We start from the raw sequence: 15,359 nt of genomic DNA on the forward strand, positions 1-15,359 counted from the left end.
CTATGCAAAAAATGAAAATTAATTTAATTATTTTATTGGTGGGTGTCTTAAGTAAAGTTCCCCAGAGTCCAAGGTGCAGTTCTTTGATAATAATAATAATAATAATAATAATAATATTTATTATTTATTTATTTATGCCCAAATCCAAAGCTAAGCCGGTAGCCAAGCACAAGAAGCCTAACACTCCAAAGTCAAACTATCAAAAAGCTTTGTTTGCAAAGGCTTTTGAAAAACTGAGGGCCCGTTTTCATTTCTGTTTTCATTTTTAAGAAATTGAAAACACAAAACTTGCTTGTAACCAATTTTAGTTTTAAAAAAAACTGAAAACTGAAGAAAAGTTGTTTGGTCACTAATTTCAGTTTTTTGTGGAATTTGAAAATGAATTTTTTTGAGTTCAAATTGTGAATTTGAGATCATAGAATGAAAGTGCAGGTTACAAAGACTTTATAGTATTTTTTGATGAATTTTTTTGGAATTAGGAATTTGTGGTGAGTTTTGGATTTGGAGGTTTAGAGACTTAGATTGATTCCGTGGCCAAACACAAGAATCAAGCAGCCGGGTCCAAGTTGGGAGGTCCCAAATACTGAATTTTGTTAACTAGAGTGCATTTCTTGTGTGTGAATGTAAAATTAGTGAATGAAAAAGGAGCACAAAAATAAAATGAAAACAAAAATTAGAAATTGTTTGAAGTTATTATTTAAAAAATAAGGGTGATTTTTGAAAATTAAATTTCACGTTTTTGATGTGGACAAGAAACCAAGGCATTTGCTTTCAAACTCTAACACTAACCTCTAATACACTTACAAGATGTTAAGCCTTAAACGAGATTGAGGTTTGTACTTGCAAGCAACAAGCTACACGTTTATAAACTACACAAGCTACCTTCTTTCTTCTTCTTTTTCTTTTTATTTTGTTGAAAGGATCTCTTCAAAACCCACGTCATCCCTTGGCGTGTGAGGACATATTCCAGTGTTTTGCCCGCAAACATCATTAAAAACGTAAATGGCATGGAAAGTAGGCACACAAATAGCTTCAATGTCTCAAATTCCATATTAAAAATATAATCACAAAACTATTATATATACATGATTTGGAGCCGTCGTCGCTGAATATTCAGAGACCTTAAGTCTACATCTCAAATATACAGGTGATTATTATTGGGGGTGGAAATTGATGAATATGCCTAAGAAAGATTTGTGGGGTTCTTTCAGATTGAGAAGCTTTCTTCAACTACTCTCTGGCAATCGATCTAGCTCTACAAATGCATCGCAGGGACAGTTCCCAGCTATGGGAGTATCTAAGGTTGGCCATGGCTATTCGATACCGCAAAGTCTTCGACTTTTCAGCATCAACAGCAGACCATGGACAAAACTTGATACCAAAGTGTAAGAAAATCAACTGTGTTTTGAATAGTCTCCAGTTATACTATGATCTCCTGGATTAATTGGTTTTCTCTTCGGATTGAAAGAAAAGAAAATATGCTTTCTGATCTGAAAAAAGAAGAGAAAATATGTTCTGGTACTTGATAATATTTTGCTCCATATATTTTAGGTTAAATGGTGGAGAGGACAAGGTTCAACAATCACACCAAGCTATTTCCACTAGGCTCAATTTCGCCCACTGGTATGAACTCAGTCACATGACTTTCCTTTGAGTGTATTTTTTATTTACAGAAAGTATATTGGGAATTTGTTGGAAGTTTTTGGAGCAAAAAAATGGCTTGGCCTGCATGCAGGTTAAAATGGATGTTGGGATCCATATTATCACTAATGCTGCCTTTTTGGGCTCAGAATTGGGGAAAACTGAAGAGGATTGAAGGTAGGCAAAATCTCCTTTATTTCATTGGTCATATAAAATTTATTAGAATACAGGATTCCTGATAAAAGAATTGGGAAATTCTTTATGTTTTCTATAGGAAAGGCAGAAATTGTAATGGAAGAGGTTGAGGATGTGGCAGAGGTAGTAGAAAAAGTGGCAAATGTGGCTGAGAAGGTGTCGGCGGACGTCGCAGATGAGCTCCCTGATAATAGCAAACTAAAGGAAACAGTTTTGCTTGTAGAACGGGCATCAAAAGTGGCTGCTCAAGATGCTCAACTAACACAAGATTTAATTCACAAGGTCTTCTTATGGCCATTTCCACGACCATATTAAGTTTATATACTTTTTTTTTTAATTATAAAAACTTTGAACCCTTGGCTGATGTATTTATATCCGTTCAAACATAGGTGGAAACACTGAAGCAAGACCTGGGAGACTTGGAGACGCTAGCGGAGCCCGTTCTTGAGAAGATTGCGAAGCGAGTGATATAAACATTTGTTGATGAATAAAATCGTTTCCGTTTGTTGAAAAGGAAAGGGAAATGCTAGGGTGACTACATTGTATATTATCTATCTAACATGTACATAAAGGTGGTCTTCCTAGCATTACTCAAAAGAAAATAAAGAAGTGGAAATAGACGTTGGAACAAAAATGGAAATGTCAAATGCTTGTACATATCTCAATTATACGTCAATTACTTGAAAACAGAAGAGTTCAAACATGTTCGTGTAATGCAGTTTAGCTTTCATAACAGAAGGAAAATAGGAGGATAATTTCAGAGATATCAGAGAAAGAGAAATGGAGAAGACTTGCGAATTTTTGTGTTTTGATTTCAATCAACTAACTCTTACAAAGCATAGCCCACTCTTATGTAAATAGATCATAGAGGGGCTTAACAGACTAACCACACAGCTTAGCTGTCTAACTAATACACGTGCTAAGTACCAGACTTGTAACAAACTTACTGACTTGCTAATCATAGTTAACATACTAACCATAGTTAACATTGTCCCTACTTAGGTAACTGTCTTAACCTAATATGAGCACAATGCTATGAGAAGATAGGACCATGTAAACCCTTTGTAAAAACATCAGCGAGTTGTTCATCTGTTGAAACATACTAAACTAGCAAATCCTTCTTCTGCACTCGCTCCCTTACAAAATGGAAATCAATGTCCAAGTGTTTAATTCTGGAATTGTATACTGGATTTGAGCTAAGAGCCAAAGCAAACATATTATCACAATATGCAACTAGAGGATCTGGTAGATGCTGCATCAAATCTTTTAAAACCTGTCAAATCCAAGCCAAATCAGCAGTAGTATTGGCTAGAGTCATGTACTCTGCCTCTGTAGAACTTCTTGAAACAGAGCCTTGTTTCTTTGATTGCCAAGATATAGGATTGCTGCCCAAAAATATCACAAAACCTGTTGTAGACCTGCGAGTGTTGATGTCTCCTACCCAGTCGGCATCACTATATGTAGAGAGATGCATATCACTAGCTGTAAAACTCAGGCCATATTCTAGAGTACCTTGCACATATCTGAGAATCCTTTTCACCAAATGCCAATGAAGATTAGTAGGTTGATTCATCTATTGGCACACAGAGTTGACAGAGTAAGCAAGGTCTGGTCTTGTAAAAGTCAAATATTGGAGAGCCCCTACAATGCTCCTAAACCAATGTTGGATCAGTTAACACTTCACCATAATCTTTTAACACATGTGTATGTGGTTTACATGGAGTTGAACAGGATCGACAAGAGGTCATCCCAGCTTTGTGGAGCAACTCTTTAGCATATTTGGACTGATTAACAAAAATATCACCATTGAAGACATAGGATACTTGCAAGCCGAGAAAAAATTTAAGCTTACCCAAGTCCTTCATTTCAAATACAGAACTTAACTCATCAATCACAAGATGAACCATCTTCTCATTAGAACCTATGAGAATAATATCATCACTGTAGAGTAAGAGAATCACAACCTCTGAGTCTGAATGTCTGACAAAATGACTAGGATCTGACTATGAAGCTTGAAAACCTATAGCTGGTAAGTATCCGGTGAATTTGCATTCCAAGCCCTTGGAGCTTGCTTCAAACCATACAATGTTTTCTTATGCTCACATACAAAATCAGGATAACCTGGATCTGCAAACCCTTGTGGCTGTCTCATAAACACTTCTTCTTCCAATTCGCCATGTAAAAAAGCGTTCTTAACATCAAGTTGTCTTAAATGCCATTTATTCATTGCAGCTAGACTTAGTATTAACCTAATAGTGGTGTGGCGCACTACAGGACTGAAAGTTTCACTAAAATCCAAGCCTTGCTCTTGACTGAATCACTAAGCTACCAACCGAGCTTTATGCCTAGCTATAGAACCATCAGAATTCCTTTTTATCTTGTAAATCCACTTACTACCAACAATGTTTTTATTTCCAACAATAGGAACCAAACTCCAAGTACCTTGCATATGCAAGGCATCAAATCTCTTCTCGCATGGCCTGTTTCCATTGTGGAGAAAACGAGGCTACCTTATAGCTTGCAGGTTCATCTAATTCAATATGAGCATTTAAACATGTATATACTCCACATAGTCAGGAAACTGTTTCTTCTGTACTATGCCATCCCTAAGTCTAGTATGCATGGGATGAGTACTAATAGGACTAATAGGTAAAGAAGCAGATGAGGAAGTACCCGAAGATGAATGCTCAAGAGGAGGTAAAACTGGCAGGTGATGATCACCTAAAAGGGGATGATGCACCTTAGAAACAAGAACTGATTCTGAACAACATCTAGAGATCTTTAGGAATTTGAACTTCTTGTGTACATTTGAATTATGACATAAACAATCTTTGCTTGCGACAAAAACCCCCCTAAAAACTAAGCGCTTAAGCTATTAAGGAATGAACGAACAATATATTTTAAATTTAACGCTTGACGTGCAATGATCCATGTGGACAAGCAGACCAATGTATATTACTTATTGAACTCCATTACTCAAAATGACTATGATAGGACCCGACCTAAATTCCCTTTTGGAATCCGAGCCGAACCCTGTTCGTGATCGACACCTGGTAAGTGGCAAGCACAAACGACCTGGTTGCCCTTCTGGTTACAAACTTAATTTCATTTTAGCCTTGACTTCTACCAAAAATTCGGCAGAGTCTCCCCTGTAATTTGTTTAATCCCAAAAATTTCACCTGTCAAAACAAGCATATATATACAACCCAACTTCCAGGATGCGTATATGTATACAATCAACAGTAAAGTTCGAGCCCATGGGCAATATCAGAGCATCTATACAGGTTAATTTGCAAGAAGAACATTTGGAGGGTCAAGGACCCTACACTAAGCTGAAGAGATGCAGGAAGCGGAAACTGCCCTGTGGTAGCTTTCGGATGCATGTCTATGGCCTGGGGGCTCAAAACATTTAAAAGGTGAGTGGACCCAAAAACAAAGTTTTAAGAAAAATAGCATAAGAACATACTAATCCACTGTAAAAACAGTTATACAAAACTAATTCATTCTTTTAATCATATACATACTGAAGTCAATTTATATATATATATATATATATATGTCAAGCATACTCATATCATTTTTAAACTCTTAAAAGCACTGAAATCAGTTTAAAACTACCACCTAGGTGTACCCCTTGAATTCTGTCAATTCCTGATATCCGTCAATTCCTGATAATCCGTCAATTCCCTTGGCAGGTCTCGGTGACACAAAGTGGTCTTGGTGACACAAAGTCAACCCAAGCCGCAAACTGGCAGGATTCAGGGGACCGTAGTCAGCCTGATCCGCATTCCTGGCTCCCACGGTCCCGGTGTCCCCGAAACTCATGAGGCAGATGTCAAGCACACTGACAAAACTGAAGGCAAACTAGATGTCTGTGGACATCATCATATCTGAAGGCAACCTGTTTCTATAACTGGGTACCTGAGGTGGCTTAAGAAAATCTAAAATTTCTGAAAGGTCTGATGAATAACTGAATTTTTTATCATAATCCGTCAATTCCTGATAATCCGTCAATTCCCCTGGCAGGTCTCGGTGACACAAAGTCAACCCGAGCCACAAACTGGCAGGATTCAGGGGACCATAGTCAGCCTGATCCGCCTTCCTGGCTCCCACGGTGGCGTCCCCGAAACTCGTGAGGCAGATGTCAAGCGCGCTGACAAAAATAAAGGCAAACTGGATGTCCATGGACATCATCATATCTGAAGGCAACCTGTTTCTATAACTGGGTACCTGAAGTGGCTTAAGAAAATCTAAAATTTCTGAAAGGTCTGATGAATAACTGAATTTTTTTATTAAATCCAGAACTCTGCCGCCATTTTATCTGATATAAATCTCAATCTTTACTTTCCATATCTTTTTAGCATTTTAACTAGGCAGCATATAAATAAAGATATTTAACTTCAAGGGTAAATTACTCAAATGGTACTCAAACTTGTATGCGATTTACATTTTGGTCCCTCAATTAAATTATTAGTCCAAATAGTACATAAACTCTATATTATTTGCTCCATTAGTCCTACCGTTACATTCTGTCAATATTTCCGTTAAATACGAGGGCAAATTGGTCACTTCATCCACCAACTCTCTCTCTCTTCTTCTTATGGGTTTTTTCATTTTTGTCTCTTTTATCAGCAACCAACCAAAGAAGGAAAAAGAAAAAGAAAAAGAAAACCTCCAACGATTTAAAATAGAAAAGAAAAATCCTCAGTAAAAGTTTTTGGGTGCTTCAAGATAGACTTTCAAGTCGAGACACTAACACTATTAATGTCAGAAAACACAAAATCTCACTTTCCTAGATTTTATGAGCAACCAAACAGAGTAACCCTTCCCTACCCCACCCAAACAAATCTCAAAAAACTGGAAAGTGGAAAAAGATGCAGAGATTGGGATTCAAAGACGAAGCTCACAGTGTAGTTTCTTGAGTTCAATTTGATGGCTTCCGTGGTGAGCTGAAGGGCACGAGGGGATCGCTCATCGGCTCTGTAGAAGGCTCGAAAATAGTTCATGGTCTCTGTGAACTCTTCCTTGTAGGCTATGGGGACGACCGGGTTCAGGCCGTCGTCTTGCTCAACCGGAAGGACGTTCGACCACTCCGGTCTATTCTTCAATGGGACCCACTCTTGTTCTTCGTTCGAGTCCATCTCTCACGCAGCTTCTTCCTTTCCTTTGAGTCGATGAAGAGAGAGAGAGAGAGAGAGAGAGAGAGATGTATCGGTGAGTCTTCTTTGATAAGAACCTGGATTGAGGGGAAAAAAAGAAGCAAAAGAAGAAGAAACCAAGAAGAAGAAGAAGAAGAATCCCAGAAGCAAAAGAAGAAGAAACCCAGAAGCAAAAGAAGAAGAAACCCAGAAGAAGAAGAGAGAAAGAGAGAGTTGGTGGATGAAATGATCAATTTGCCCTCATATTTAACAGAAATATTGACATAATGTAACGGTAGGACTAATGGAACAAATAATATAGAGTTTATGTACCATTTAGACTAATAATTTAATTGAGGAACCAAAATGTAAATCGCGTACAAGTTTGAGTACCATTTGAGTAATTTACCCTTAACTTCAACAAAACATGCTAGGAAAACCATAATCAATAAAACTTATTCAAGATCAAATAATGAAATTCATTTGCATAAAATTATTTATAAAAGAAAAGTCCACTCACAGTTGGTCCGAGCTCGCTGGACCTTTTGAAGGTCCCTCCTACGGGTCAACTGGTGCCCGGGTGCCTGATTCAATTATCATAATAATATATATTAATAAAACTGCTCGATATAAATATTTAAATAAAACCCTGACCCCCGACTCCTAGAAGTGCGTGTATCCAATTAAAGTTACTCCTATGCCCACATTAACGTTCCGTTAAACCTAGGACACAAGTCCCAAGAGTCTGGTCTCAAACAGACGGTTGGTTTGGTCACAAACGCACGAACAAAGGTACGAACCCATTGAACCCAGAAATCACAGAAGATGCGAAATCCGTTCAGGGTTCATACGTTAACCAAATTAAGATCCGCGAATTTCTACGCGCTTATGACAATGCGAGGATCATTTTAGAACTGAGTGTGGTCCCCACCAAACTGCCCACGCGCCTCCACACTCGCCGGCAACGCGTGGGTGGCTTGAGAAATTCCTGGCGGCCGGAAAAACTCCAAACCGCCGGCCAAAACTCCTAACTTAGGTAAAACACCCATTTTGGAACCACTTTTGTTCTTGGACCTACCTCAAAAAGTGGCCCGAAGTGGCCGGAATCACACTCTCAAAACCGGCTGAAACCTAGATTGAAAAATTGAACAATCTACGCTTGGAATTTCTGGAATCCTACCCAACCAGCAGCTAGAGCATGGAAAACAGCTAGAAAACCATACCTCACTCGTCTGATTTGGTGGCCAGATGAAGGAGAACGAAAGCTTGGAAGTTCTGTCAACTCCGGCGCAATTCTGAGCTTTTTTCGGAGAAAAACAGTGGTTCCAAGGGCAGAGACCAGTCGGGAAAGGAAGAGGAAGCGGCTGTGGTTGGATTGGGTCCGATCCCGTCGGTCAAAGTGCAGTGTGGCGGTGGTTATGGAGGAGAGAAGGTGACGGGTTAGAGAAAAAAAAACAGGGGGGGGTGTTGTGGTCTGAGGAAGAAGAGTGAGGGAAGAGAGAGAGAGAGAGAGAGAGAGAGAGAGAGAGTCATATATTTTTTTTTAAAAATCCTGATTTTGAAAATTAGCATTTTGCCATTCTAAGTATTTTAATCGTATTTTCTTCGTTACAACTCCGATTCGAGTCCACTCCGTGTCTACGGACTCGTTTCGTCGCGCTCTACGCAACGATGCAAGTAGAATAGTCAAATTCTTTCTCGGTCAAAAAGTCAACTTTTCCTTTACTAGAATATTCTAAGGGCAAAAGTGTCCTTTTCTCTTAATAGTTTAATAGTTAAATATTAATTCATAATAACATTTTAAGGAAGCAAATAAGGCTTTCTAAGCCTTGCAAAAGCAAAGCAACACAGTTTAAACATGCACTTATTTATGTGAGGTACCTTAGCTTGAATGTTGCCCAAATAAAGCAAAACCGACGTCATTCATTAGCGTGCTTGGACATTCTTAATCAATTAATTAATTAATTTTTAGCACACATTTCTAATGTTTTCCCTGCAGTACATTTCCTCGTGTAAATGACATGAGGTCTTTATCTTCATAGAATCGTAGTGTGATCGAATTACAAATCTATGCATTTACAGAAGTTGTGGGGAATGGATTCGTCGGCCTTGGAAAATGTCATTTGTGTTGTGCACAAACACTCCAAGATCTTGTCCTTGATGGACTATGCAACGACACACACACAAACTTCTTTGAGAATAAAACACACTCACACTGAATAGAAAAAGCAAACACAGAAGAACACAAAGATTTATAGAAGTTCGGCATCGTGCCTACGTCCTCTTGGTAATCGACCCTAGAAATTCACTAGTATGTAAGAACAACTTGGGTTACAATCTTGAACCTCCTTAGCTCTCACAAGAACCTAGCTCTCTTTTCTCTCACCATTGCTCAAACCCTTTAATGCCCTTGTAAACACTCAAGAATTCACCCTTGAATTCTACTTGTGTTTCTCCCTTGAAAATCCACTTTTGAATTCTCCTTAAAAAATTTTTAAAAAAAAAAAAAATTAACATAGCCTTAAAAGTCCTATTTATAAAGCATAGGACTTTTGCTATAAGTTAACTAGGACTACGAAACTAAAACCCTCTTAAATTAGGCTAGGAAAACCAAGTCAAACACGCTAAAATTGTATACAGCATGCAAACTTAAACCACTTGGCTACTGGTTTTTGGGATTGGGCGATCGTTTGGAGTGTAAGACCTAACATCACCATCATGTATCTTGATCTTCACTGTTCACGCCCAAAACTTTACAACTCCTTCCTATTTGAACACACATGAAACAAACAACCGGAATCTAGAATTCAAACTGTAGTAGAACTGTTACCCGAAGAATTTTCCACCACTTCCCCATTACACTCCTCATCCGTTACCGTCTAAAGTTCATTATTGGTGTCACAACTAGTTGACACATTTTCTGCGCCTAAACTTTCGGCATCCATCATATTGTTCCTCTCCCTCCATTGCTAAACTTCCTCCCTCCCCACCCCTCCTTTGGGCGTGCGTGCTTGAAGGACCCCGCCCTTCAATCCTTGCGACGAGAACCTTTACTTTGAGAGCCATTTTTGGAAAGTTGAAGCATCTTGTCATGCGTTAGGATGTCTTGCATGACCGCTTCATACTTCCAAGTTCACTTGCCAAATACAAGCGTCATACGCAAGTGCTTATAAGACAGAGGCAAGGATGTCAACAACATCACGGCCTTGTCTTCCGACTTATAAACCTCATCCGTTCTTTGCAAGTACGCAATACACCTATTAAAGGCATTGACATGCTACATCATGTTTGCGTCCTCCTCCATCTTTAGAAAGTGGAGCTCCTTCTTCAAGAAGAGCTTGTTGGACAATGATCTTGATGCAAACAACTCTTCAAGCTTCTCCCATGTCTGCTTCGTGGTGTCTTCCATTACATTACACAGCACATCATCTGTGAGATACTATTTGATGGATCTTTTAGCAAGCTCGTCTAAGTCTTCCCACTCTGCATCCATCATGGTTACCAACTTCTTTTTCTTGCCTACCAAAACTACGCTGAGGCCTTCTTGATTCAAGATGTACTTCATCATTCTTTGCCAAAGCATGAAATTTTCCTTATTGGTGAACGGCTTCAACTTGATTTTCACACTCGCCACTTGTGGTGCCATCGTCAACACACTGTCGCTCTTAAAATTGTAAGAGCACTTGGGCATAAACCAATATCCTCTGCCGACCTAGGCTTTGATATCACTTGTTGTGTGCAAACACTTCAAGACCTTGTCTTTGATGGACTATGCGATGACACACACATAAACTCCTTTGAGAATAAAACACACATACACCAAAGAGAGAAAGAAAATACACAATAACAGAAAGATTTATAGAGGTTCGGCCTCATGCCTACGTCCTCTTAGTGATCCACCCAAGAAATTCACTAGTATGTAAGAACAACTTTGGTTACAATCTTGAACCCCCTTAGCTCTCACAAGAATCCTACCTCTCTTTTCTCTCACCCTTGCTCAAACCCTTTGACGCCCTTTTGTTTTTCCCTGGAAAATTCACTCTTAAATTCTCCTCTTTTTTTGTTTTTTTTTCTTTTGTCTTTTTAAAACCTAATCCTAAAAGTCCAATTTATAATGCATAGGACTTTGCCTACAAGTTAACTAGGAATAGGAAACTAAAACCCTATTAAATTAGGCTAGGAAACCCCAAAAATAATAGGAAAACCAAGTCAAACATAGCAAAACTGTAAACAGTGTGTGGACTTAAATCACGTGGCGGCCGGTCGTCAGGATTAGGTGACTAGTCGCCTAGAGTTGAAGACACGACCCAAGCTCTCTGTAAAAACGACCGGTCACCGGCACTCTGCTGCTCATTTATGCAACTTCTTCTTCCCCTCTCGTTTCTCCTCATGCAACCTTTTTGTTCCTCTTCCTTCTCCTGCATCATGGTTAGCCTTGAAGCACACCGGTGTGGTGTGAGCTAAAGGTGTTGAAAATATGCCATAAAGCTAAGCATATGATGTAATTTGAAGGATGTTGTTAGAAATAAGCCCTTAAAGCCAACTAATTATGTAATATTTAGAGTTAAGAACATCTTTGATAAAAGACATATTATGTTATTAATGGGCAAGAAAAGTTGTTAATACACAAGTGGATATGAGAGCTATGTAATGAGATTGCATATATGGAGGCTTCTCATCATCCCTAAATGCTGAATATGTCCCTGGTCATAGGAATATTGATTAGGCGTCAATATTCCGCAAAGACCAGTACAAACAATATCGTCTCTATATGTAAGGAATGGCAAGGTCTCAAGTCATTAAGTGTGAAGACACATCGATATGTGTGTAGGTACATGTAGAAGAACAAGTACATTGAACGCGATCCAACACATGAGTTACAACATGGAAGTTTTTACTCACATGTCAAGCTGGAGCTCATAAATTGCAATGGTGCAAACTAATCCTTAGACCTGAGTCATCATAGATGTTTTGTGGCTATGTTGTTAATCTTTGAGGGCACTATACGGTCATGCTGAATTAGGCATAGCTTAAAAGTGCTCATCAGGATTTTCAATAGAGTCATGGAAGCAAATGAATGTACAACAAGGAATCTCTACTCTCAGTAAAGGAGAGAGAATACTCCAAGATAATCTCTGCGCAAAGTAGTGGATGAGACTTGAAAGAATAAGTCTTCAAATCTTACCAGGATAATCATATAAAAGGAATGATTCACATTAGGATATTGACAGTCGGATTTCATGATCTAATAATGTGAATAAGGAGTATTGACATAAGAGAAGGATTCAATTGCACGATCATTCCAATTTGAATAGGTTCTTTCACAACGTCTCATTTAGCTAGGATAAACATGACTTGCTACTAGGCGACAACCATGGTTTGTGGATATCCTAAAAGGTTTCAATTAACCTTTATTAATAGGAAGAATTAAATTGTGGAATTTAATTCGTATATCATCTCTGAGGAGTTGAGTCAACTCATTACCTTGCTAAAGGGAACCTACGGATCTGCACACCCAAAGAATGTGATTAGAGGTACAAATGAGGAGAAATGAAATGAGGAGACACAAGTCAATGGTTGATAATCAAATGTCAAAGTCAACGGTCAAAAGTCAACATGTTGACCGGAGCAATTGACTAAAGTCAAATAATTCGACCGGGTCAATTAAGTAAGACTATAATTATAATTAAAAGATTAATTATGGAATTAATATTGACATATAGAAATATTGGATTGAACTTTTAAATATGATTTAAAAGGAAAGGGACAAAATAGTACAAAAGGCTATTGGGCCCACGGGATAAGTGGCATAAGATGACATAACCCATGGACCAAATGGAGCCCCAAATACCCACCCAATTGCCTTTTGTGTTGTCCTATATAAGCTAAGTGTTGGAGAAAACCTAGCTATGATTTTTGGTTTCCTACTTTGGTTGATGAGTGATCATCTTTGTATCTCATCTTCCATAAACCAAAAATTGGTCCAATCAAGAAGTAGACTAGGATCCATACTTCTTGATTGCCTTCTTTTCATCTCTAGGAGCATTTGGTGTGGTGAGGTAGAGGACTCCAATCGTGGAGCCTTAAGGTGAAGGAGTCAAAATCAAGAAAAACAAAGGCCTTTCCAACAAAGGTGTTCATTCTTGAGAAATCAAAAAACGGTCATCAAGGGTAAAGATCTATTCTCGTTTTCCTTTTTCTATTTGTGTTCAAAGAGACTGGGCTAATATACTTGGTTTAAAATGAAAAAGGTTTACCTCAACTAGTATAAACAAAATGAATCCGTCATTTAGAATGTTTTTGTTATATAGGTTGTGGGTAAAGTTTATTTCCTAAGCATTAGATGTATGTTTTTTTTCAGATGTTTTATTACATTTTACGGTAAAGGGCAATTACGTCGATTTTGGTAATAGTCCCATTAATAATCTCTATTAAAATATTTTGGTGTAATTATGTTCAATATCATTTCCATATCACAGAAACCATGTAAGTATGAATTCTCTAAATAAAGTATAGACAAAACATATAAACAAGGGGAAACCCATATATGTATTGCAAACACATCATATCACCTGCATATCCATCAACTAATAAGTTGACTTTAAATAGTAAAATAATTATAAATATTGGTTTAGTAGGCATTTTCATCGGGTTAAGGATATCGTTACCCAGTCTGTTAACCAAATAATTCAATACAGATTGAATCAAAAGAATTAAAAAAATTAAAAATTTAGTCAAATCAAATCAACTGTCGGTTCGGTCAGTACGCGAATTTTTTGGATGAAATGCCCACGCTTAATATAAAGTTTAAACCTTCCTCTCCATCCTATCCGATCCGTCGGTCACCACCTAGTGCCCAGTCTGTTGACAAAAAAATAAAAAATAAAAGCCGCCATTCTTGAATCATTATCTCAATATATAAGTCAACAAAATCCCACTTTGGGATACAAAAAAACTCAACTAACCTCCAAACACTTATATAAGACCTAATTTAGGTGGTTAAATAAGCAAAAGTAGTAGGAGATACTTGCAAGCAACAAGCTACACGTTTATATATATCTATATAAGCTACCTTCTTCTTTTGTTGAAAGAATCTCTACAAAACCCACGTCATCCCTTTGCGTGTGAGGACACATATTCCAGTGTTTTGCCCGCAAACATATCAAACGTAAATGGCATGAGGAAAGTAGGCACAACACAAGCTTCAAAATCTCAAATTCCACAATAAAAAAACTCAAAAACTATATGGGTTTTTAAATGTAGACGTCTCTAAATTTTTCCTTGATTTATAATTGAGTCCTTGAATTTTTTTTTTTAGTAAATTTGGGTTTTTCCCTTTAAATTCATTTTTTCTTACCTACAGTCCATCCTTTTATTTTTCTATAAATTAAACTCAATTTTTATAAGTAAAACCCGATGACTAGGATCCACTTAAGCAAATTACCTAATCAAGCTTAACATATTAAATGTTATATTTTTTAAAGTCCTAAAATACACTAATTTCATTTAAACGTTTTTATTCCAACAAATTGTTTGATATTCAATGTCATAATGGTGTTTCAATTGTGCATAAGTTTTGTGGGTCAGTTTTATTTATTTATTTTATATATAATTCAAACTTGGTGTGTAATTGTGTCATATATTTTTGAAATTGATTGGTTCTAATATACCTATTATGTTTTTTTTTAATTTTTTTTTTTATACTATGATTGGTTATATTTTGTAAACGAAATATATAATTAAAATTTGGTCTGTTTTTCCAAATCCGACAACCTGATCATATTTTGTTTCAATTTCATATTAATTGGTTAGTTATTTCCTTTTATTCATATCAAAATTTCAAATTTAATAATTGTTATGGATTTGAAATTAATTTGTTTTAGGAACATTAATTTACCTACAAATATTTTGTATACCTATTTTTTCTTATAAATAATGTACCTATTATATACTAAATAATGTACCTATTTATAGGCCTCATCATTTGGCCCGCAGGCTCATGGTTCAATGAGGGCCCGCCCGGCCCATCAAAAAAATGCTCGGCTCGGCCCGTTATTGGCTTTGAGATGGCCCGGCCTGCTTTGGGCTGGGCTAGGCTTGGACTTGGGTGTCTGAAGCCCGACCCGGCCCATAGGCCAGGCCGATTAAGCCCAAGAAAGCCCGGCCCGGCCCGCCCACAAAAGTCCGGCCCGTTAGGCCCTCATACATATATAATTATGTATAAATAAGAGTTTAGGTTTAGGATTATATCACTTAAATCACATATATAATTTGTTTCATTTCATTTACTTTTCTTTACTAATTCCTAGTTTATAATTGGATGATTAGCACATTTATTTGTGTCAATTAAACTCAATTTTTATAAGTAAAACCCGATGACTAGGA

General features: G+C 37.5%; 2 protein-coding genes across 2 annotated transcripts; one reads left to right on the top strand and one right to left on the bottom strand.

The window, feature by feature from the left end:
* The first annotated feature begins 1,047 nt into the window (after positions 1-1,047).
* Positions 1,048-2,631, top strand: LOC117637700. Its single transcript, XM_034372676.1, has 5 exons — positions 1,048-1,385; positions 1,552-1,623; positions 1,736-1,818; positions 1,916-2,118; positions 2,226-2,631. The coding sequence occupies exons 1-5, from the start codon at positions 1,174-1,176 to the stop codon at positions 2,307-2,309; spliced, it is 654 nt and encodes a 217-aa protein (XP_034228567.1). The 5' UTR covers positions 1,048-1,173; the 3' UTR covers positions 2,310-2,631.
* Positions 2,632-2,938: 307 nt separating this feature from the next.
* Positions 2,939-6,977, bottom strand: LOC117638371 (protein farnesyltransferase/geranylgeranyltransferase type-1 subunit alpha-like). The gene is made up of 2 exons (XM_034373503.1): positions 6,744-6,977; positions 2,939-3,109 (listed from the first exon to the last, which is right to left on the bottom strand). Exons 1-2 carry the CDS (start codon positions 6,975-6,977, stop codon positions 2,939-2,941), a joined length of 405 nt encoding a protein of 134 aa, XP_034229394.1.
* Between the last annotated feature and the right edge of the window lie 8,382 nt (positions 6,978-15,359).

The sequence above is a fragment of the Prunus dulcis genome, chromosome 8 (assembly GCF_902201215.1).
Source record: "Prunus dulcis chromosome 8, ALMONDv2, whole genome shotgun sequence".
In the NCBI taxonomy this organism is placed as follows: Eukaryota; Viridiplantae; Streptophyta; class Magnoliopsida; order Rosales; family Rosaceae; genus Prunus; species Prunus dulcis.